This window comes from Lepus europaeus, chromosome 6 (assembly GCF_033115175.1).
Source record: "Lepus europaeus isolate LE1 chromosome 6, mLepTim1.pri, whole genome shotgun sequence".
Classification (NCBI taxonomy): Eukaryota; Metazoa; Chordata; class Mammalia; order Lagomorpha; family Leporidae; genus Lepus; species Lepus europaeus.
The window spans coordinates 68403181-68427997 of NC_084832.1; the positions used below are offsets into that span (position 1 = coordinate 68403181).

At 43.3% G+C, this 24817-nt stretch overlaps 1 protein-coding gene across 1 annotated transcript; it reads left to right on the forward strand.

Annotated features, from left to right (window-relative positions):
* The first annotated feature begins 414 nt into the window (after positions 1-414).
* Positions 415-23058, forward strand: STOML3 (stomatin like 3). The gene is made up of 7 exons (XM_062195174.1): positions 415-466; positions 11099-11226; positions 11308-11380; positions 15173-15255; positions 17562-17765; positions 19945-20079; positions 22834-23058. Exons 1-7 carry the CDS (start codon positions 415-417, stop codon positions 23056-23058), a joined length of 900 nt encoding a protein of 299 aa, XP_062051158.1.
* The last annotated feature ends 1759 nt before the right edge of the window (positions 23059-24817 follow it).

The following is a 24817-nucleotide window of genomic DNA, read 5'->3' on the forward strand; positions in this document are numbered from 1 at the left end:
CACAAAGACAGAATGAGTTGGATTAACTTTCCTCCTCTGACACCTAAGGAAGATGTCCTGTATGTTGGAGAGTTCACTGTGGTGAACAAATGACACTAGGTACAAATAAGTGTTTTCTGAAAGCTATTCAATACCAACTTCACATAGTGACATTCTACAGGAAGCAACAGCATATTCTTTTGAATTTTATCTGTCCACAAAGGCAGGCTGAGCTCCTGAAGGAAGTGCTTTTGTTTATGTTATCAGGCGTCCTTCACCAGGGCAACTTCTCCTCAGGGTGCTGACTCCACAGAAGGAGTCTCTCTTACTCCTCACACTGTCTTTCTCCTCCTCTGCCTTCCAGGCACGCCTGGGTGACTGCCTGGCTCCACACCCATGAAGATCTGCCCAGTGTAACAGCTTCTCAAGAATGAGATGGATTCTGGGGTGTCTTCCCCTGAGAAGCAGGATAAAGATAATTTAGTGGGTAAGTTCCATTTTCATGTATTAAGCTTATTTTATACACGCCAAAGCAAGGCAGGAGTAGTAGCATTATAGAGAGTTACAGAGGAAGCATGGGATAGATGTGCTGAATCAGCTTCAATATCATTTGGCTCCCAAATTTGTTTTGGATTCATCACTTACGTTGATTTTATTTGCTTCTTGCACAGCAGTTTGCTCTTTTTCGATAGAATTGGTATTTACCTTTGCATTCTTTTTGTATTGAATAACAAAGATATACTGAGGAGCATGGCTTTTCTTCACTGGTCATCTGATGATGCTATGATTCAAAGGAAAACTTGCTTGCTTTGAGTTCTATCATGTTTGATCAATGGGGAGAAGTTGAGAAAAAGAAAACATAGACCAAAATACTTGCCTTAACATTAATGACCATTATGTATCATAAGGCTTGCATTATCTTGTTTTTTAAGATTTATTCATTTATTTGGAAGGCAGAATTACAAAGGCAGAGGCAGAGAGACAAGGAGAGATCTTCCATCCACTGGCCCACTCTCCAAATGGCCGCAATGGCCAGAGCTGTGCCGATCAGGAGCCAGGAACTTCCTCTGGGTATACCCACATGGATGCAGGGGTCCAAGGACTTGGGCCATCTTCTACTGCTTTCCCAGGCCATAGCAGAGAGCTGGATTGGAAGTGGAGCCACTGGGACTCAAACCAGTGCTCATATTGGATGCTGGCACTGCAGGTGGTGGCTTTACCCGCTGTGCCCCAGCACTGGTCCTCCATTATCTTTTTAAATCTTACAATAGTGTGGAGGTAGATCCTTCTATAATTTCATTGTACAAATGAGAAAACTGACTCTTGGAAAATTTAAAAAAAAAAGAGTTATTGAAGGTCCCAAAAGTGATGATAACAATGGATGTGAGAGAGAGAGAGTGTGTGTGTGTGTGTGTGTGTGTGAGAGAGAGAGAGAGAGAGAGAGAGAGAGAGAGAGAGAGAGAGAGAATCTTCTATGCAATGGTTCACTTCCCAAACTGTGGCCATGACCAGGGCTGGACTGTCTTCAAGCAAACAGAATCTTGCTTATCGGATCATTATTCCAGACAAGAACTTTGCATGGCTGAGCATCATTCTGATGCCCAAGTGTTTAAAAGTGAACCATTCACACCACTCATTCAGCGTCTGCTGGGGATCAGGAGGTGGAAACATACAAATAAAATACCTGCTCTCAGAGCACTGGGAACATATGAGGAAGACACAAAAGTTACCTAAAAACTACAATGTCCTGCAAAAAGTGATGATAGAGGGTGTATTAAACACTCCACAGAGGAGCACCCAAAGGTGGGGTTTGGAGTTAGAGAAAAATCTCTCTACAGGACAAGGGTGACATTTGAGCCGAGCTCTGTGATTGGGTGACAGGAGGATGTGGGATTCAAAATAGATGTAGGGGCACAAAAGCCTGTGCCAAGGTGCAAAGATGCATGAGGCCTTTGGTGGCTTTTCTCCCTGCACTGTTAGTGCATGGCTTCTTAAATGTTCTATTTCAAATATGTTTTAAATATTTCTGGGAAAAAAAAGTGAACAGGAAAAAGGAACTCCCAGAAGGTGATTTGCTGTAAAATTCATGTAATGACTAAGCACAGATCATCATTCTGGAGCAGGAACATGAATCTGGTCCTTTAGAAACCTTATAAGGTTATGGAATTTTGTGCTTCCAGGAGTGGTTCTGCTCCAAAGCCCTGGCATCTCTATTTCTTTTAAGGCTCCAAGGGTTAACTGAGAGAGCCTGTGATGTCAGTGGCCAGATTCCTTTAAGAGGTGGAAACCCTCAGGGAATCTAGAGGCTTCCTATGTTGATGAAAATTCAGCTCATGGGGTGGGCATTTGGCCTAACAGTTACGTTGCCAGTATAGACCTCTGTGTCCCATATTGCAGTGCCTGACTTAGATACCCAGCTCCAACTCCCAATTCCAGCTTCTTGCCAATGCAGAACTGCAGCACGTGATGGCTCGATTAACTGGGTTCCTGCCACCCATGAGGGTGAATTGAACTATGGGAGACTTTAATTGAGGCTGGCTTCGGATCCAGCCTCAGCTGTTGCAGGCATTTGAAGAGTGATCCAGGGGTTGGGAGCTGTTTATCTCCCAGTCCTATTATCTTTCTCTCTGTCTCTTTGCCTCGTGAAAAAAATAAAAAATTTTGTTCTTGGGGCTGATACTGTGGCGTAGTGGGTCAGGCTGCCGCCTGAAGTGCTGGTGCTCCCTGTGGGTGCTGGTTCAAGTCCCAGCTGCTCCATTTCTGACCTAGCTCTCTGCTGTGGTCTGGGAAAGCAGTGGAAGATGGCCCAAGTCCTTGGGCCCCTGTGCCTGTGTGGGAAACCGGGAGGAGGCTCCTGGCTCCCGGCTTCTGATAGGCCCAGTTCTGGCTGTTCAGCCATTTGGGGAGTGAACTGATCGATAGATGACCTCCCTTTCTTTCTCTGCCTCTGCTTCTCTGTTGCTCTGCCTTTCAAATAAATAAATAAATATTTTTTAAAAATTTAAAAAAATTTTTGTTCTTGCACATGTAAAGGAATCATCATCCACAATGTTAAAATCCTATTTGGTAAACAAAGAAACAAAAACAACACGACAAAATAATACATAAATTATCAAAGCAAAACTTGTATGGAACACAGTTAAACAGGCAAGGAACACTTTACTGAAGGCAATAGGTGAGAGAGAAGAGAGCTCTGTCGGAGCTCAACTCATTTATTTTTAAGGAATACAGATTTCACAAGTACAACTTTAGGATTATAGTTATTCTTCCCACCATACCCGTCCTCCCAGCCACACTCCTACCTCTCCACCTCCTCCCTTTCCCCTTGCCAGTCCCATCCTCCATTAACATTCATTTTCAATTAACTTTCTACACACAAGACCAACAATTCGCACACACATACACAAACTGTTGAGAACAGTTTTACAATTAACTCTCATAATACAACTCAATGAGGACAGAAGTCCTGGTGGGGAGTTAGTGCACAGTGACTCCTGTTGATAATTTGACAATTAAGACTCTTATGTATGATGTCAGTGGCCACCAGAGGCTCTTGACATGAGCTGCCTAGGCTATGGAAGCCTTTTGAATCCACAAACTGAGACGGTAAGTATTTAGACAAGGCCATAAGCCAAGTGGAAGTTCTCTCCTCCTTTCAGAAAAAAGTACATCCGTCTTTGATGGCCACTTCTTTCTGCAGGGGTCTCACTCACAGAGATCCTTCATGTAAAACATTTTTTTTTTCATGGTGTCTTGGCTTTCCAGAGGCAGTGGATTTTAAAAAAGGTTGGTACTGGAGGACCTTAGTGGGAGGTCATAGGCTGCGTGTTTATTGGTTTATTTCCCAGATCTTTTGACAAGCAGGAGTTTCACCACCAAAAGAAAGGTGCCCACTGTAACTAGGCCTTTGATTCCCACAGGAAGGGGAGATAGGGGCACTCTCTTTGATGTTTATACTCTGAGAATAGTCTGCAAATCCTTGAGAAAGATAGTCCTGGGTTGTGAAACCAGCAAGAGGTTTTTTTTTTTTTTTTTTTTTTTTTAAAGGATTTAGAATCTTGAAGGGACAGAGAAAGACTGTACAATGATCAGTTTTCTAAAGAGAATGGCACAGGAAAGGGCCTCAGCGTCCTCCAGTCAGGAAAAAACTTGTTGGAGCTGGAGTGAGCTGTAGGCAATCTTGGTCAGAGCAGGGCAATAGGCAAACCCTGGGGAGTTGCCAGGCTAGCCAGAGGGCCTCATGCTGTGGCTAGTGGTTCCATTGCATGTATTAATTTATCTAACCCTTATAACCAGCTATTACCATCATTAGGAGATGAAACTAAGAGCTGAGCAGGCTACTTACCTGTGAGATGCCATCCAGCCTTGAAGTGAGGTGTCTGGATTAGGATGTGTAGCTGACTGACCCAGACCACAGGGCCAGGGCTTTCTATCCCTGCTCTGCACACAAGCTGGCTTTGCTCAGCGCTTTCCTCACCCTTCTCTTTCTGTGAATCAGAGTAAGGAGGGAGTTTTCCTCTCCAAGGCTACCTTCCATACTCTGGTCTCCACTTGAATAATTGATTTGACAGTGCACAAGTCTGAAGTGCTTAGCTTGAGAGACTAAACATATGACAAAACAATAGCAATACAATGCACAAAAATATATGAGAGGCTTTCAAAACATTCACAAAGATCAAGTGCTTGGCCAAGGTTAAGATGCCACACCCCATATCAGAGTGCCCGAGTTCAATACCCAGCTCCGTTCCTGAGTCTGCTTTCTGCTAACATAGACCCTGAGAGGCAGTGGTGATGGATCATTGATGGGGTTCCTACCACCTATAAAGGAACTCTGGATTCGCCCAGCCAGGGGCTGTTGTGGGCTTGGGGTGCAAACCAGTGGATGGAAATCTTTCCATCTGTTTCTCTCTCTCCACCATAAGGGTTCATAGAAATGTGAATTATGAAAAACTGTATGCATTTCATATTTTTTACACCAAAAATAAACTTATATTTTAATTCCACTTTCAACTTTTTGAAGTACCTTCAAAGTTTTTACCCACAACTTACAACGAGTTGCTAAGGCAAACAAACTCTTTCCTGTTCTACACAACTCAGGAAGCCAGCCTGCTGTAAGGCAGACTTGTAAGAAGCCAGAATGCTACCTCTAATAAGAACCCAGGAAACCAAACTGGTCAACAATCAGCCCAGAAGTCAGGACTTGATTAATAACTAACAGCTTCCCTAATTTTCCCCCCAGTTCTAACTTAGGTCCAACCAGGGAAAATCAAATGTGCCACCTAGCCAATGCCATAGGATGCCCCACTCTGGGGTAGCCCACCTGCAGCCTCCCAGGAAAAGGAGCGCCAGTCAAGCACACCAGAAGCCCTCCCTTTGCCCATGCCTTTCTCACCTCTGCTCCCTTTGAGCCTCTGTCAAAATGATGGTACAGGACTCTCTTATTTTAGCGAGTTCTGAATAAATAACCTTGGCTTTTCTCATTTTTTGATTCTTACTTATTTCCATAGTGAAATCTATGGAACCATTACCCAGATGAACATATGTAAGTCTGTGCAATCATTACCCAGATAAACACATGGGACACTTCCAACACCCCAGAAGACTCATTCATGTTCCTTCCTCATGAATACCACAAACCCCAATACCTAGAGAGCCACGACTCTGACACCAAACATAATATTCTTACTTCTTTTTAGTGAATTCATGTAACTCAGATCACACAGTATGCATGAAATCAAAAGTATTTACTTTTGTGTCTGGCATATTTTAGAGCAAATTGTATTCATCTGTACTTTGATTATAGCAATAATTTTGTCTTTTTTCTTCCTGGGTAATATTAATTGTATAAATATTCCACAACTTGGGGCAGGCATATGGCACAGCAATTAACTTATCACTTGGGATGGTAGCATACCATATTGGAGTTCATGGTAGAGGACTAGCTACTCAGCTTCTGATCCACCTTCCTGTTAATGCACACCCCAGGATGCCACACATTGTGGTTCAAGTACTCTGGGCTTTGCCACTATGTGGGGGAGTTCTAAGATCCTGACTTTGTACTGGCCTAATCCTGGCTGTTTGGGCATCTGGAGAGTAAACGACTGGATTGTCGCTCTCCTCACTCTCTCTCTGCTTTCAAATAAAATGAATATGCATAAATAAAAAATTTAAAAATGTATCTGCAGCTCTGTTTATCCATTCTACTTTTAATAGATTCAGGTGACTTTTCCTTCATCTCTTGGCTTTTATGAATAAAATGGTAAAGAACATTCTTGGACATGTTTTCCACTTTTCTCAGTACTCATACATCATAGATACTACTTAAAAGTTGAAGTTGGAGTCATAAAGTATGTGTAGATACATCCAAAGAGTTTTTCTGGTGATTGAACCAATTTGCACTTCTAACAGCATTCCTTGGAGTTTCAGTTGTTTCACAATCTGGCTAAAATGTGGTAATGTCGTTCTTTAGTGTTTGATACTCTGGTAACAATATATTAGTGCCTCATTGTAGTTGTAACTTTCAATTCCCTGATGTGCCATGTACATCATTCTTCTTTGATGTCTGAAAATAATGTCCAACTACCTAAACAGCTATATCTGCTAAGAAAGAAAGGACACGACCATTTGTGAAACACAAATCTCTGGTCAAAAACTGTAAGTGGGATTGATCTAATATGTAAATACTGATGACCAAGCCAGCAACTATATAGGCAACCAAGTCATGTAGCCTGTTTTACTTACTGTAATTCATTTCTGCTTCTAATGCATCTAAGTTGGAATATTTGGAATGTTCTTCCCTACTTCCTGGTCTCCACAAGAACCCAATCTTGCTTGGAGCATTTGCCCCTGTCCTAGAGGGCATTTAAGTCTCCAGAGGTCCAAAGGGTATCTTAGCACCAGGCACAAAGCCCTGGGGAACTCCTTTACAGTTGTAGCTGGGTTTTGCATGACTGTCTAAATCAGTAAAGGTAGATGTGACTGACTGTCGGCTTGTGGAATTGGTGACTGCCACGTTAATGAAAGGGAGAATAAGATGATGATGACAGCAAGAACTCAGACGTTTTAAAGCTGCGAAGTGAATGGTTGGCCTTGGTTATCTCCAGAGTCCTTCCAGCTGACCTAGTTGAGTCCTTCTCCACAGTGCCAGTGGCTCTGGGCTTCAGGTGCCAGAGGTTATGGCTCCACCTTTCTTTCCCTTTGCAGATTGAAGGAAAGGTGTCAATCAAACATTGTGATGTTCTTTGTCACCACCACATGCTGGACATAGCTGCCACTTATTTCTCTAGCTGTACACTTCTTAGACATAAGTGCAGTGGAATGCTGACTCTACTAATCCTTCTAACTCTATTGTCTTTCTTCTCCAATGCTTGAACCCTCCATGATAAGTTCACATTGTATTCTCCTTTGAGACCCCAGCTCCAGCACAGGGCAATTTGTTGGGGGTGGGGTGGCAAAATCCATTTCTCTACCAGGAAGTAAGCATGTGGCAGTGGTTTTATGGTTAGGTGACAATTGCCCATGCAGTACATGTTAGTGGAACTTAGTGCCCAGCAAAGAGGTGGTGCCACATTCTTCTTTCTTTCTTTCTTTCTTTCTTTCTTTCTTTCTTTCTTTCTTTCTTTCTTTCTTTCTTTCTTTCTTTCTTTCTTTTTTTTCTTTTTTGTGACAGGCAGAGTGGCTAGTGAGAGAGACAGAGAGAAAGGTCTTCCTTTTTGCCTTTGGTTCACCCTCCAATGGCCGCTGCGGCCGGTGCATCGCGCTGATCCGAAGCCAGGAGCCAGGTGCTTCTCTTGGTCTCCCATGCGGGTGCAGGGCCCAAACACTTGGGCCATCCTCCACTGCCTTCCCAGGCCATAGCAGAGAGCTGGCCTGGAAGAGGGGCAACCGGGATAGAATCTGGTGCCCCAACCGGGACTAGAACCCGGTGTGCCGGCGCCGCAAGGCAGAGGATTAGCTTGTTAAGCCACGGCGCCAGCCACCACATTATTTCTTCCATCATTCTTTCAGCCTCAAGGGAGGGCTTTAGCTGGAGCCTTGTGTAAGCTACATTAACATCAGTATGGGAAATTTCTGGTTACTTTGTAATACGACCCCAGCATAGCATTCTAATTAGAACTCTTATGTTCAAATCTAAGCTTCAGCCTGGCACCCTGGTTTTAACTTGCTGTGATGGTGATGGAGAAGGGAGTTGCAAGGAGAAGAAAGGATACCTCAAAGATTTACACCACTGGGTCCAGCGTTGTGGCGTAACAATTTAAGCTGCCGCCTGCAATGCCAGCATCCTGTATGAGTGCCAGATCGAGTCCCAGCTGCTCAACTCCCAATCTAGCTCCATGCTGATGTGCCTGGGAAAGCAGTGGAAGATGGTCCCTGCATCCATGTGGGAGACCAAGGAGAAGCTCCTGGCTCCTGGCTTTGACCTGTCCTGGCCCTGGCCATTGCAGCCATTTGGGGAGTAAACTAGAGGATAGAAGATCTCTCTCTCTCTCTTTCTCTTTCTCTCACCTTCTCTCTCTGTAACTTTGCCTTTCAAATAAATAAAATAAATTTTTTTAAAAAAAGATTTGCATCACTGGAAGCTTTGTGGCCCACACCCACTGCCTTCTGCCCCCCAGAGCTGTGCCTGCTCACTAGGCTGAGCTGGGGAGCCTGCAGGGAAGCTGCATCAGTACCCACAGCCCCACGTTAACCAGCTAATGACACCCCTAGGCTCCACCAATTCTCAGAGAAGCAGTGGCCTGGGTGATTCTAATACTCAGGTGTAAATCTTGGAGGATTAATCATGTCTCGTTTCTTTTCCATCTCAGTGTGTTTAATACCTAATGGAGCCATGCCTCAAGCATGTGTGGAATGATGCAAAGACTTGCTGAGACTTCAGTGGAGTGCCTGCCGGTCAGGGGGATTTTCTCTGTGAGATAAGCACTTGCTTAGGCTGCTGGTGAGAGTGTAGGTGAGAGTATAGGTTATAATTATCGAAATTATAAATACTAATTCCTTTGACTTAACATATCGCCACCAGGAATTAATCCCAAACATGTGAACAAAAACCACTTTTAACAGCATTCTTCATAGCATTATTTATAAGATCCAAAGCCTAGAACTTTCCTAGATATTCATAAATGTGACTTAGATACCAAATAATTAGAAACAAGTTGGGAGGGGAATTGAGGTGGCATCTTTTAGATTTAGTGACTTCTCTAGTTGAACAGGGAAGAAGCAATGGTGACCCTGGTCTCTAGCCTGAACCATAGGGTGGGTGATTAAGGCATCAACTGACATACAGAGAGAAGATGGTGTTTGTAGGAGTCCCTGGGTAGAGATATGTGGTAGATATAATGAGTTTAGTGTTCGGCTGAAGAATGTGAATCAATTGAGTGAATGTGGGATTTAGGACAGGGTTGTTGTCATGGAAGAACAAGACTAAAGAATTACAATTAGGTAAAATGGTGGATATAAATAATTCTGACATAAAACAGCTAACCAGATCTGCATGTTTTGCAAACAAGATTCTTGAGAGTTGAGAAGCTAAGTAATTAGTATGAAACAAGTATATAATTTTAGGTGGTTGAGGTAGGATTTGGACTCAAACTCATCTTATAATAAGGCAATCACCCAGCTAAATGCTATTGCTATTGTATTGTGTGAATAGTGAAAATAAATCTATCCTGATGAGAGTTGATAATAAAATTTCATAAAAAGTCAGAAATGTCAAATATCAAGGTCTACAAAGAAGTATCTATAATACCTACCCATCTGTAAAATAAAAATAATAATAAAAATACATATTTACTAACATAGTTGCTAGTTTACAGGCCAGGAACCATGTAAAAGTAATATCTTTTAATTCTTATCCAATCTTCTAAGTTAGGTAACTTCTGTTCCCCTCCTATAGGTGAACAAATGGAGACTCAAAGAGATTGAGTGATTTGTTTAAGGCCACAGAGCTAGTAAGTAAGGAGAACTCACAGCAAGATTCCTATCCAAGGATTCTTTAAAATGTTTCACCATGTGCCACACCGTCTCAGTCTGGGGATAATAGTACCTGCCTACCTACATATCTACTTACCTACCTGCCATGGATGTGGCTTAGAATTTCACCTGGAGAATTCACAGGGCCTGGAATCTGATGATTCCTTGGATCACATTTTGAGAGATGCTGTTTTATGTGTTTTAAAAAATGTTAAACCATGGGACTGGCACTGTGACGTAATGGGTTAAGCCACTGTCTACAGGATAGGCATCTCATATGGATGCTGGTTCAAGTACCAGCTGCTCTACTTCCTATCCAACTCTCTGCTAATGTGCTTGGAAAGCAGCAGAGGATTGCTGAAGTACTTGGGCCACTGCACCCACGTGGGAAACCCGGAAGAAGCTCCTGGATTCTGGCTTCAGCCTGGCCTAGCAGTGGCAGTTGTGGCCATTTGGGGAGTAAACCAGCAGATGGAAGATCTCTCTCTCTCTCTCTCTCTCTCTCTCTCTCTCTCTAACTCTGCCTTTCAAATAAATAAAATCTTTAAAAAAAGAAAATATTAAATCATGATAGCTCTATACAAATGCAATAATTATTATTGCTGCTGATTGCTATGAGGTGTTTCTTGGGCAGGACAGGTCCATTTTTTAAAAAAGATTTATTTATTTGAAAGACAGAATTATAGAGAAAGGTAGAGGCAGAGAGAGAGAGAGATCCTCCATCCACTGTTTCATTCCCCAGATGGCTGCAATGGCTGGAGTTGCGCCGATCTGAAACCAGGAGCCAGGAGCTTCTTCTGGGTTTCTTACGTGGGTGCAGGGGCCCAAGGACTTGGGCCATCTTCTACTGCTTTCCCAGGCCGTGGCAGAGAGCTAGATTGGAAGAGGAGCAGCTAGGTCTAGAACTGGCTCTCATAAGGGATGCCAGCGCCTCAGTCTAAGGCATTAACCAACTGTGCCACAGTGCCTGCCCCATGGGACCGGTCAATTTTAATTTCTAAAGACCTGTGTGTGTGTGTATGTGTGTATGTGTGAGACTGTTTGTGAGGTTGGGATAGGTAGAAGCTCTGACATATCAGGCTTGGAGCTACCTAGCCAGTTGGCTCACTCACACACCCGAGCGGTTTTCTAAGAATCACGTTGACTACAGACCTGCCACCTTCTCCTTTTCTAGGCATCAACAGCAAACGGCTCGGTGTGTGTGGCTGGATTCTGTTTACACTGTCTTTCCTGTTGTTGATCATCACCTTCCCCATCTCCATATGGATGTGCTTGAAGGTAATACCCTGGGAAGTCAATGGGACTCTCCATGTGAGCTGATGACCCATTCAGACTAAACGCTCTCCCTCAATCTCTTAGATCATTAAGGAGTATGAACGTGCTGTCGTGTTCCGGCTGGGACGCATCCAAGCTGACAAAGCCAAAGGGCCAGGTAAGACATCATGGTTGCCCCAGACCAAGACAATGGGCACCTTCCTAGTGCTATCGCTGCCAATATTTTCCCTGGCACTGTGCATCGCTGGGAAGCCAAGCAGAACTGGAAGCCAGAGCTCTGTTAATGGGCATACCCCCTAGTTTGAGAGTGAAAATCTGAACCCATTTCCGCTCTCTGTCTTTCTGAGGAGTCCAGTGAATTTGAGCAAAGGGTGACTCTGGTTAGGTTGGTTGGATGTCACTTATTACGAGAACCTCTAAGCGAATGCCATAAGAATGGATGGAAATAGTAAATGACCACTGTAAGCCACTGACTTACCCAGGTGCAGTACTCAGGAAGCTGACTTTGCTTCTCACTCTTTGCTAACAGAAAAGCAAAAGATAATTTCTTCTTGTGGCAACTGAATTAATAGAGAGATAGAGCGGAAAACTGCTGCCAACTTCTTGTGTCAGTTACCCTGGTGCTGAAAATAAGAAATCTGAAGCCAACATAGGCTTGATGATTTATTTAAGATTAGCTTTGTAGGTGGCTTTAGGTATTACAACACCTAATGTAGGTTGTTTCCTTCTCTCTACAACCTTGGAAGGAAAAAATGTTCTAAATAGGTCACTTCATTCAAGGATGGGGCTTCTTTTATTTGACCAAGGGTGGAGGTGTTGATGCTAAAACTCCCTGGAAACAAGATCTTGATTTAATACTGGTAACTTCTCCCAGTGCATATTTAGTATGAAATTGCGAGGTTTGTTTTGATTCACAAAAATGGCCAATTTATAAAGCTAATTCAAATGTTCTCGAAGGGAAATGCTATCAAAACAGGATCTTAGGGGTGTGCTTTCGGCACCGCAGTTAAGATGCTGCTTGGTGCATCTCTTTGCCATATCGAAGGGCCTGGATTTGAGTTCCGGCCCCACTCCCAATTCCAGCTTTTTTTTTTTTTTTTTTGTAAAAGTTACTTATTTATTTGAAAGAGTTACACACACACACACACACACAGAGCGCACGCGCGAGAGAATGCTTCCATCCATTGTCTCACTCCCCAGATAGCCTTAAGTCATGGCTGGGCCAGGCCAAATCCAGTGGTCAGAAGCTTCATCCAGGTCTCCAATATGGGTGAAAAGGGTCCAAACACTTGGGCCATCCTCTGCTGCTTTTCCCAGGACATTATTAGGGAGCTGGATCAGAAGTGGAGCAGCCAGGCCACAACCCGTTGCCCAAATGCCACCAAAAGGTGGCAGCTTTACCAATTATGCCACAACGCCAGCCCCCATTTCCAGCTTCTTGATAACATGCACACCTTAGGAGGCAGCAGGTGATAGACAAGGAGTTTGGTCCCTACCACTCAAAGAATAGACTCAGAATGAGTTCCCAGCTCCTGGTTTCAGCCTGGCTCAGCGCTTGCTATTGTGGGCATACGGGGAGTAAACCAATTAATGGAAGATCTCTCACTGTCTCTCTATCTCCCTCTCTCTGTCTTTCAGCCTTTCAAATAAAACACAATTAAATAATTAGGAATTTAAAAAACCTATAATCTCAGAAACAATGGTTATTAGCTACGGCTCTCTGACAATACTTGTTTTCTGCTCCATATTATGGTTGAATAAAATTGTTCTCTCTCCGACTGTATTTGGAGCTCTGGTGGCAAGAACTTTCTATCTGTGGTCATACTCTGTGTGCTTTGCACTTGGTTGTGAACCATGGTAGGTACCCAGATACCTGTAACCTGAAAAAAAAAATATGAGAAACTTCAAAACAGGTTGGTGAAGTAGGTTTGGCCATTCCAAGTAGTATAAGCTTACCTCTCTAGTTTCAGAAAAGACCTAAGAGAGCACAAGATTTATTTATCATGGATGGATGTTCTTATGAACCTGTCAAACAGAAGTGTTGCAATCCCCCTGTGAGGGATCTAAGTTAAAATAAAACTGGAGCCGAGTGAGGCAGAAGAGTGGTAACATGGAGAACAGGGAGAAAGATATCATTTTCAAATGTGCTTTCCCAGAAGATTTCACCACTAAGTGTCCCAGGATGACAACAACTCTCGTCATTCATGTCTCTAGAGTGAGCAAGTTACCGAGAGGGAAACAAGCCAAATTGCTAATGGAAAACCTCATCTAGTGCTGCCTTTAGTAATTTATTTCGCTATTATGTTGAATCATGCTTTAATTGTCACTACCATCTTATATTTATTAGGAAAGCAGAGCTCAGAAAAGTTAGGCGAATGTTCCCTGATTATGAGGCTCCTAAGTAGCTGGGCTGACACAATTCTATTTCCCAGGGCTGTGATCTTAACCCAGTGACTGGGCACAAAAAACAAACAAACAAACAAACAAAACCCAAAATCAACTTCAAGAAGCAACAACATAGATCAGCCCTTGTATAGAATGTTGAGGAACATGTCTCTTAGTTTGCTTTACTCCATTCTTTTTTTCTTTTTCTTTCTTTTTATTTTTCTTTCTCGGATAAAACAGGAGAGGGAGCAGGAAGGGGGAGGGAGACTGGGTGGGAGGGAGGCTATGATGGGGAGAATTGCTATGTATATAATGTTGTATTTATGAAATACATATAATTTAAAACTAAAAAAACCAAAGTAAATTGAGTGGTAGTTCTGATCACAAATCTCAGGAAGGTTTAGAGACTGAAAGAAAGCACCTTCACATTGTTTTCTACTTAAACTATCAGTCTTTTCCATGATACTCAAAATGAAAATCATGTCTACTTCAAAAACCCACCTTGAGGGCTGTTGGCACTGGGGCCTGAGGAGGGGGCAGTACCTTCACCCAGACCCTGCACTTCCACCCAGGGACCTGGCCTTGGGGAGCAGGGGCCTCCCCGGTAACCTCCTTAGAGGCCCTGAATCTGTTGGCTGGGATGCCCTGCACCCTGGGGGCCTGGGGTTTGTCCTGCTGCCAAGGGGCCTTGTTCCCCTCCCTACACCCAGGCTAGCATGAGTGTGTGTGTCCGTGCTGAGCTTCTATTTCATATTGCAAATATAAAAAGAGGACGATCATTTACCTGGCCCCCCCCCCCCCAAAAAAAAAAAGAAAGAAAAAGAAAAGAAAGAAAGCTGGGACAATAATCCTGTAAACAGAAATGGATTAGTGTCTGCATCTTGCTGGAGCGTAACTTTTCCAGTGAAAAAAGAACATTCTCGGGCTAATGCTAAAGACTAACAGGGCGCCTGTACTCATCCTTCCCCGGCTACCCAGCTCTAACGCTTCCCCAGCTCGGGAAGAAGAGAAAGTGTTCTCAACGGGGGAATGCTGTTGTCCTCAAACCAGAACGTGGCTATTGAGAAGCCCTGAGTTCCATAATACACTGGTTTCAGGGAATCTAAGGTCCTGCGGACAGTTTAATCAATATTCCTTTGGTATTGTTGGAGGCCACTGAGAATGTTGCCAGACACTGGAATTCCAGGCCAAAAGTTTATATTTCTTGAATCTATAAAAAAAAATCTTTATTATAGAAAAATGAACTTACAAAATATTGTCTTTAATTAATGTCAGATCAAACACTTGGATAGCATAATTTGAATGTTTTAAAAATAAAATCTAAAGAATTAAATCTTTAGTTCCTTATAAAAGACCTTAATTCGCAGGTAACCAACACCCTTTCTTTAGTTGCTGACCAGTAGATGAACATCATTGTTCCCACAGCCGTATGTGTACACACTGATGATCACATGAAGGGCAGGATGAGCCAGCCCATGGTAATGATGAGCCATGTAGCTAGGAAAACACTTGTTGTGACTGTTTTCAGTGGAGTGGAATTTCAAACTCCTTTTCTCCTTTGTAGGTTTGATTCTGATCCTGCCCTGCATAGATGTGTTTGTCAAAGTTGATCTCCGAACAGTTACGTGCAACATTCCTCCACAAGAGGTAATGCTGGGTGAAGGTAGGAGGGTACTTCAAAAAGTTGTGCAGAAAACAGAAATAAAAGTTTACTTTGAAGTCCATCTATAGTTTTAATACACATTTTCTATAAACTTTTTGAAGATCCCTTGCATTTTTAATCAAACCTATCTCCCCCATTACACTGACAACTGAAACCTTACAGAATGTTTTCAAATATAAGGTGGACAATGCACTGACTTACCCCAAAAACCTACTTAATTGACCAAGGTGGTTTCTGAAACTTTTGAAAAATGAGGAGGAAGCCAAGTGCAAGGGTAGAATTGAAGACTTGGAACGACCCAGGGTGGGAGAAGTTCCGAGAGAAAACTTGCAACTGTCAGGAGAGCTGGAATGGAGGAGGAAACAGATCCCTGGAAGAGGCAGAAAAGTCACTGGACAGAGCCGCGGAATTGAACCTGGCCTGAGAAAGTGCCATGTCATGATGTCCTCACTCCAGTGATGTCCACATGACTCCCTTTGCTTATGACTTTAAGTTGCATGTGTGTTTAGATGTGTTTGAGTAGGACAGCTCTGGGGACAGAGAGAAGGCCACACTCTTTCTAATACTTGAAGTGCTACAAATGATCAAACCAATAACTGGGCCATAGGGAAGAGGAATCGAGTGACTAATAATAATGTCACCCTGTCAGAACCGAGTGATCCAGGAAGAAAAGAAAATCCAAATAGGACCCAGGATGTGGGAGGACAAAGGAAGAGGGAAGGCAAAAAGTCAACATTTGCGAGTAAATTTCATTTCCTTCTCCCTGGTTCAGGAAACGCAATCAGGACCAACAGTGCCACCTGCAGGCCGCTATCGGGAACTGTAGAGCAGAGACTGGATTCAGGCAGGCCCAGGCTGAGAAGCGCTTGCAATGTGTGCTGACCTAGAGTGGGGCTTTTCTGTCTCCATAATGGACAGTTGTAGGTCTGGGTTCCATGATACACGCAGTAATCTCTCACTGGCTTCGAAACACCTGGCCACACACAAAAATCTTCATGCCGAATCTTTGTGAAGCTAAATCCATTTTTTGCTACTTGAATATAAACACGGTCTCTGGTGCCATCTATGGTTTCTAAGAAGTACTGCATCGTCAAGTCTTTTTTTTTTTTTTTTTTTTTTTTTATTAAACTTTTATTTAATGAATATAAATTTCCAAAGTATAGCTTATGGGTTACAATGGCTTCCCCCCTCCCATAACTTCCCTCCCGCCCGCAACCCTCCCCCCTCCCGCTCCCTCTCCCCTTCCATTCATGTAAAGATTCATTTTCAATTCTCTTTGTATACAGAAGATCAGTTTAGTATATACTAGGTAAAGATTTCAACATTTTGCCCATATAGCAACATCAAGTGAAAAAACTACCATTGGATTACTAATTATAGCATTAATTAGCAATGTACAGCACATTAAAGACAGAGATCCTACATAATTTTTTTTTCAAAATAATTAATTTTCTATGCCATTTCCATTTTAACACCAGGTTGTTTTTTTTTTTTTTTCATTTCCAATTCTCTTTATATACAGAAGATCACTTCAGTATATAATTAGCAAAGACCTCATCAGTCTGCGCCCACACAGAAACGCAAAGTATAAAAATACTCTTTCAGTACCAGTCCTAGCATCACTTGGCTTTAGACGACACATTAGGGACAGATCCCGCATGGGGTGTAAGTACACAGTGACTCCTGTTGCTGACTTAACAATTTGACACTCCTGTTCGTGGCGTCAGTAATCTCCCTGGGCTCTAGTCATGAGTTGCCAGGGCTATGGAAGCCTTTAGATTTCGCTGACTTTGATATTGTTCCGATAGGGTCATAGTCAAAGTGGAGGTTCTCTCCTCCCTTCGGAGAAGGGTACCTCCTTCTTTGAAGGCCCCGTTCTTTCCACTGGGATCTCATTCACAGAGATCATTCATTTAGGTCTTTTTTTTTTTTCCATGATATCTTGTCTTAATAGAAGCAAATAGATTAGCAAGAACACAATGTTCTATCTCTGTTTAGAAGTAAAAGGTGGTGGAGTCCCAGAAAGTTCCACTACTCTGTTGAGAGTGGAAATATCTGCTCTCACCATTGCCAGCCAAGGGCTTCTGCCTGTGCGATGTTAAGGCATCTCTAAGGTGAAGTAACAGGTAGATACAGGCTATGTCTGTGCAGGAATTTTGGCGTCAACTATGAAGATGTTACACTTACACGAGGACAGGTGTCTGGTCAGTAATTTGTCCTGTGGAGGAGGGCTCTTGGGCTGGCTGTCATTTCATCACTCGATGTGAGCTTGCCCTTTCTTGCTCTACAGATCCTCACCAGAGACTCCGTGACGACTCAGGTGGATGGAGTTGTCTACTACAGAATCTACAGTGCGGTCTCGGCAGTGGCTAATGTCAACGATGTCCACCAGGCCACGTTTCTGCTGGCTCAGACCACTCTGAGAAACGTCTTAGGGACACAGACTTTGTCCCAGATTTTGTCAGGGCGGGAAGAGATTGCTCACAGCATCCAGGTAGGGGCTCCAAGAATGAAGAACCTGTGCTTTCAATCATTTCAATGATCCGGGGTTATCATGTGGTAGTCAGAGCACCCCCCATGTGTGTGTTCTCACACATGCATACTCGCACACATGCATGAGGGGAGCTTCAGAGAGGGGAGTTTCAGCTTGCGATTTTATTTATCGATCATCACAAGGTACATATTTAAATATCTGGGTGGGAGAAGAGAGCTGCTGGAATTGTATTCTTATCAATTTTCTTTGGAATTCAAAATTATGAATTAGTAGTGTAGTTTTTCCTGAAGAAGTAAGAGATGAGATTTATTTTAGTATAGATGACTCCAGAAGGGCTCCCATTCCCTAGGGTGTGTATTTATTCCTACATTCAGTAGAAGTATGAAAGTTAGAAGACAATTGATACGAATCACAGATCTACCATACTATCAGTATCAATAGCAATATTAATAATAGTTATTGTATCTATGAGGATATATCAAGTATAACCCCATCTCTTGCACATCTTGGTTTATACACAATCATATTTCTGTATTTTCTTGAATCAATAATGTTTTTTTAAGATTTATTTATTTATTTGAAAGAGTTGGGCCAGCGCTGTGGCTCACTTGGCTAATCCTCCGCCTGCGGCATGCGCCAGCAATCCATATGGGTGCCAGGTTCTAGTCCCCGTTGCTCCTCTTCCAGTCCAGCTCTCTGCTGTGGCCCGGGAGGGCAGTGGAGGATGGCCCAAGGGCTTGGGCTCCTGCACCCGCATGGGAGACCAGGAAGAAGCACCTGGCTCCTGGCTTCGGATTGGCACAGCGCCGGCTGTAGTGGCCATTTGGGGAGTGAACCAATGGAAGGAAGGCCTTTCTCTCTGTCTGTCTCTCTCACCGTCTATAACTCTACCTGTCAAATAAATAAATAAATAAATAGTTACACAGAGAGGGGAGAGAGAGGAGAGAGAGAGAGAGATTTCATCTGCTGGTTCACTCCCCAACTGGCTGCTATGGCTGGAGCTGCACCGATCTGAAGCCAAGAGCCAGGAGCCAGGAGCTTCTTCCAGGTCTCCCACATCGGTTCAGGGGCCCAAGGACTTGGGCCATCTGCTATTGCTTTCCCAGGCCATAGCAGAGAGCTGGATAGGAAGTGGAGCAGCTGGGACTCGAACCGGTGCCCATATGGGATGCTGGCACTGCAGGCAGCGGCTTTACCTGCTATGCCATGGCGCCGGCCCCATCAGTAATGTTTTGATTCTGGTCCCCCTTTCTGTAAGCTGGACGAGGAATCTGAGATTTGTTTTCCTCAGCGTCTGCTCCAGTCCGTAAGGATGTAGCTCCAGCGTTTCCCAGCCCCGGTCAGGTCACAGGCTTCTCATGAGGTTTCACCAGATCCCTGGTTCTACAAGGACCACAGAAAGATCAGGGATCACTGGATCACTTGGCAGCACAGGGCTCTACACCTCCCTTCGGAGGGACCTGCCTTCTGATCTTACCATTTATTAAAGTGTTTTCCCCATCACCTCCTTCAGGTTCACCAGCAAGTTGTCTGCAGTGGTATTACATTTTCACAAAGGACAAGAATATCTTTGATTTAAGGCTGCTTGTGCTTTTAAAAAAATATGCCTTGCTACTTTTTTTAAAACTGGCTACAGGACAGAGGTTAAACAGAATGAGATGAATACCATCTCCAAAAGTAAATAATGTCCGTTGGGTCACTGTTAGATGCTGAGACATGGAGGTCTTCTGTCCAAACCTCAATACTGTCCTGAAAAGAAACCTGTAATGGGTAAGAAAACTGAGAACCAGAAAGGGTAAGAAACTGGCCCAGTATTCACAGCAGCAGGTGACAGGGCCAGAACAAAACCTGGGTGTGTCTGAGAAACCCATGCATGGCTGCCTCCTTGATGTCGGTGACAAGAAAGTGTGAGGCATTCGCTCCAATCTGAATGGATGTCAGATACTTCCTAGGGGTGGTTTGCGGACGATCTGGCAGGTTTTGCTTTTGAATCCTTTATGGGATTCACTTCAATCCAAGGAAGTTATCAGAAAGTGTGGAAAGAGAATCTCAGTCCACATGCTGTGACTACGAAAGGAGAAAGAGACGAAGGATTTATCGCGCGGTATTGACTGTGTCCGAATCGTACATCGCAGCCTCTGCCTTCTGATCAATGTCCTTCCTCTTGATTTGGAAACAGACCTTGCTCGATGATGCCACTGAGCTGTGGGGCATCCATGTGGCCCGAGTGGAAATCAAAGACGTCCGGATTCCTGTGCAGTTGCAGAGATCCATGGCAGCTGAGGCGGAGGCCACCCGGGAAGCCCGAGCCAAGGTTAGGACTGTCCAGTTTACGTGGGGAGGGCCGATGAGCTGCTGGTGTGGGATAGGCAGGGATAGAGCTTGAAGGTCAGGGTTTTGCAATTATGTTTTTATTTATTTATTTATTTTTATAGAAAACTTTTATTTATTGATTTATTGATTTATTGATTTTAAACTTTTATTTAATGAATATAAATTTCCAAAGTACAGCTTACGGATTACAATGGATTCCCCCCCTATAACTTCCCTCCCACCCGCAACCCTCCCCTTTCCCGCTCCCTCTCCCATTCACATCAAGATTCATTTTCAGTTCTCTTTATATACAGAAGATCAGGAAAACTTTTATTTAATAAATATAAATTTTGAAAGTATAACTTTTCAATTATAGTAGTTTTTCCCCCATAACCACCCTCCCAGCCCCAAACCATCCCATTTCCTACTCCCTCTCCCATCCCATTCTTCATTGATTCATTTTTAATTATCTTTATATACAGAAGATCAGTTCTATACTAAGTAACGATTTCAACAATTTGCACCCACACAGACACACAAAGCATAAAGTACTGTTGGAAGACTAGTTTCACTGTTAATTCTCGTAGTACAACATATTAAGGACAGAGGTCCTATGTGGGGAGTAAGTGCACTTGTTGATTTAACAATTGACACTCTTATTTATGACATCAGTAATCACCCAAGGCTCTTGTCATGAGCTGCCAAGGCTATGGAAGCCTCTTGAGTTCACAAACTCTGACCTTATTTAGATAAGGCCATAATCAAAGTGGAAGTTCTCTCCTCCCTTCAGAGAAAAGTACCTCCTTTTTTGATGGCCCCTTCTTTCCACTGGAATCTCACTCACAGAGATCTTTCATGTAGGCCTTTTTTTTTTTTTTTTTTTTTTTTGACACAGTGTCTTGGCGTTCCATGCCTGAAATACTCTATGGGCTTTTTAGGCAGATCTGAATGGCTTAAGGGCTGATTCTGAGGCTAGAGTGATGTTTAGGGAATTTGTTATTCTATGAGTCTCTATGAGTCTGCTGTGTATCCTGCTTCCCATGTTGGATCTTTCTCTCCTTTTTAATTCTATCAATTATTATCAGCAGACACTGGTCTTATTTATGTGATCTCTTTGACACTTAATCCTATCTTTAGCAATTATTTAACAATTAAAGTTTATTTAATTATTCATATTTTAATTGAAAGGCAGAGAGAGAGAGAGAGAAAGAGAGAGAGAGAGAGAGAGAGAGAGAGAGAGAGAGAGAAAGTTTTCCATCCACTGGTTCACTCCCCAAATGCCCACAGTAGCCAGGACTGGGTTAGGATGAAGCTAGGGTCCCAGGACCCCACCTGGGTCTCCCATGTGAGTGATAGGGACCCAACCACATGAGCTATCCCATGCGGCCTCCCTGATGCCATTAGCAGGGAGCTGGAATGGACAGGAGAGCCAGGACTCAAATCCACTCTGTATGAGATGCGAGTGTCCCAAGTGGCAGCTTAGCCCACTGTGCCTCAATGTCAACTGCTTGCAATTATTATTATTGCTATTTTTTTTAATCAGAAAAGATTTTTCTGCCAGTGAAGTCTCCTGAAATTAAAAGTTATGAACAGTTTTGTGTACCCCAGGGAAGCCTGGTATCAGGTCAAGAGGAGGCTCAGCAACATGTGGAGCCACTTAGCCATGTGTGGCCCAACTCCGGCTGCACATCCAGAACACCAACTCCCAGACCTCACTCCAGAGCAGGGAAGCAGAGTGTGGGGTGGGCTCAGGCTCCTACATTTGTATAAAGCTAATGATTGGGATGTAGCCAACTTGCTGCCTGTCTCTTGAGCATCCTTGTGCTAGGATGTTAAATGCTACTGGATTAAAAAAGGTAATGCAATACAATTCATGTTAGGGTTACAAAATGTAAGTGAACCCTGGCCCTGAGAGTCCCTGAATGCATTGGTGCTGTAGCTGTCAAGTCCATGTGGATTGGTTTCCTGAAATATCAGCAACCCACAGATTAGAACCCTTTGGGAAGCCTTTTTTGGAATCTCGCTTGTGAGCTGATGAATGTTTTTCTCTGCCCCTATTTCTTACTCATATCTGGTTTGTCTGCTAGGTTCCAGCAGCTTCCCAGCAGGCACTTGGCAATGTTGCATGGGGATCACTTTCACACACAGGCAGGAAGCGCCCACCAATTGGGCAACTGAGTGCCAGCCCCAGGGTTGTTCGTGGGCAACCTGAGAACTATGGGGAGAGCAGAGTGCTTAAAAGATTCAGTGGGTGTTATCAGACTGGCACTCAGCACTAGCCATAAAGAGCTGGGAGAACCAGGAACAGCTCTGGCATTGTAAGAATTAGACTTTGTTGGCAACAGAATAAACAAAATCTCTCCTGTGATTAAAAAAAAAAAAAGACAAAAAAAAAAAAAACAACCCAGTTAGAAGCCTTCAATTTCGGACTTTTCTCAAAACTAATGCAGTGGATAGGGAGGCTCCAGAGTGGTTCATGGTTCAAGAGCATTCCTGGGGTGGCTGGCCAAGGATCCTTTGCGTTAAAGATAGCACTTTTACTTCTGTTTGAAAATGAAATCCAGACGCTTATAATTTGTAAAATATCTCTCCCTGCTTCCTGCAATCTCCTTGAGTTTCTCTGACCACGTAAGGATGTGAAACCCTGATCTTTGCCAAAGAAGCAGATAGAACACTTGTGGCCAAGCTGGGGCACAGGTTCAAAGGAAAAGAAAGCTCCAGTCCCTGCTGTGAACGTGTGTTTCTGTCGTTTTAGGTCCTTGCAGCTGAGGGAGAGATGAATGCTTCCAAGTCTCTGAAGTCGGCCTCGATGGTGCTGGCCGAGTCCCCCGTAGCCCTCCAGCTGCGCTACCTACAGACCTTAACCACTGTAGCCACCGAGAAGAATTCCACCATTGTGTTCCCTCTGCCCATGAATATCCTGGAGGGCATTGGTGGCATCAGCTATGACAACAACAAGAAGGTTCCCAGCAGAGCCTGAAGTCCTCTTGAGGGAGCTGGTCCCTCGCTTAGAGAGTTGTATCTGTTCCAAGATTTCAGCACTAGTGAAGCCACAGAAACTGTAAGGCTTAGAAAACACTAGCAGGAGAAAGCTGTAGAGGCTACAAAAGAAACAAAGAAGTAAAACCGAGGGCTGTGTGTAACTTTTATTATTAATGATATAATCAACTTTGCAGTATGCTTATATAGTTAACTACTAGCTGTCTCTGACTCATTATCAGCAACTTCCTTGCAGTGGGAGAGGAAATACTAGGTGACTATGACTAAGATTTCCAAATTGCTTTTTAGGTGTTTTAAGAAGCACTCTAGATAAAAAATATAAAGTAACATTGGCCTCACATATATATTACATTATTTGCTTTCCAATCCCAAAAATAATTACTTGCTCAGTCTCCAATAGTTGCAACAAAATCCCACTGTGCTGAAAATTATGATTTATTTTGAAGTTACATTGAAAGAGGCATGGAGGTTTCCAGCTGCAAATATGCCAGCATCCCCATAGAGGGAATTGCTTTCTGCTCATGATCCCCACTGTTTTGTCACACAACCTGCTGGAAGTGTCAGCCAGTTCTCTGTTTTTCAGAGTCTCAGTTGGGGGTGGGTCCAGGGGACAAGGCATAGTAAGGTGGCATGCTCTGGGCAATTTATTGGCTTATGAAGGAGAATGTTTGTTAAAGGTCTCATTGGTTGAAACCGTAAGGAACAACACCCTGTGTAATTCCTGTCTTGATTCTGTTGTTGGTCCCAAGAGCCATAAGTATTGGAGGATTGTTTGTGAACTTTACCTCTATTCTTCAACACCTACTTGTCCTGTCCTAGCATCCAATAATTTGTTAAAAATAAAGCATCCAAAGAATGTGAGTGCATTTAACATTTTGCTTTGTTGGAGTCCTATAGTGTTCATGACTCCAAATGTATGCAAATATGTCCATGTGTGTGAACACGGTCTCCACACCTCTCACACTCCCTTCCACGCTCCTCCCATAAAACCACACCTGCTTCGCATGCCCCCATCTCTCCTCACATCACCTCCATGTCCTCTGCTCACACACAGGCATTAGCTACATAAGCAGGCAGTATGGGAATCACACTAAACCCTTGATTTTGTTATTTGTTTTTTCCATTGAAACCCTATCACTTTTGGACAACCCACAGCTTACAGATTTTGTAGTATATTCTACTGATTCTATGGCCCTAGCACTCATTTTTAACCTACTGAGGTACATATTTTTTCTTTAAGGGCTAAGTACCTGTATTTGAATGGAATTAGATACTTAGGTGCATAGGTGTAAATCCAAGACAGGTCATCTACAGCCACAATCTGAGTTTGTGAGGTCATATCACTTAGACAGTTACTGGAACTCTCTCTCCTTAAAACAATGGCACAGATTTCATCCAGACTGGAACACTTCTGGCTCTGACAGCCACCTGAGGAGTCCCTGCTGGTACAAGAGGGTGTTGCTGGCCTATTGCAAATATCTTTTCTTAGCTTTATTTTGCAAATCTACAGTTATTACGGTTTTGTTTGTTTCAGTAATTTACATTATAAAATGTAAATCTTTTCAAGCAATGCACAGCAAACTCCAGAGGTTTTCCTGGAGAGAAATGTCTTCTCACTCACCAGAGATTTCTTTCCAAAATGCACAGTTCCCACCTCCTCCAAAAAAAGAAAGAAAGAAAGAAAAGAAAATAAGGAAAAATAAACAAACAAACAAAGCCAAACCAAAAGAATACACACA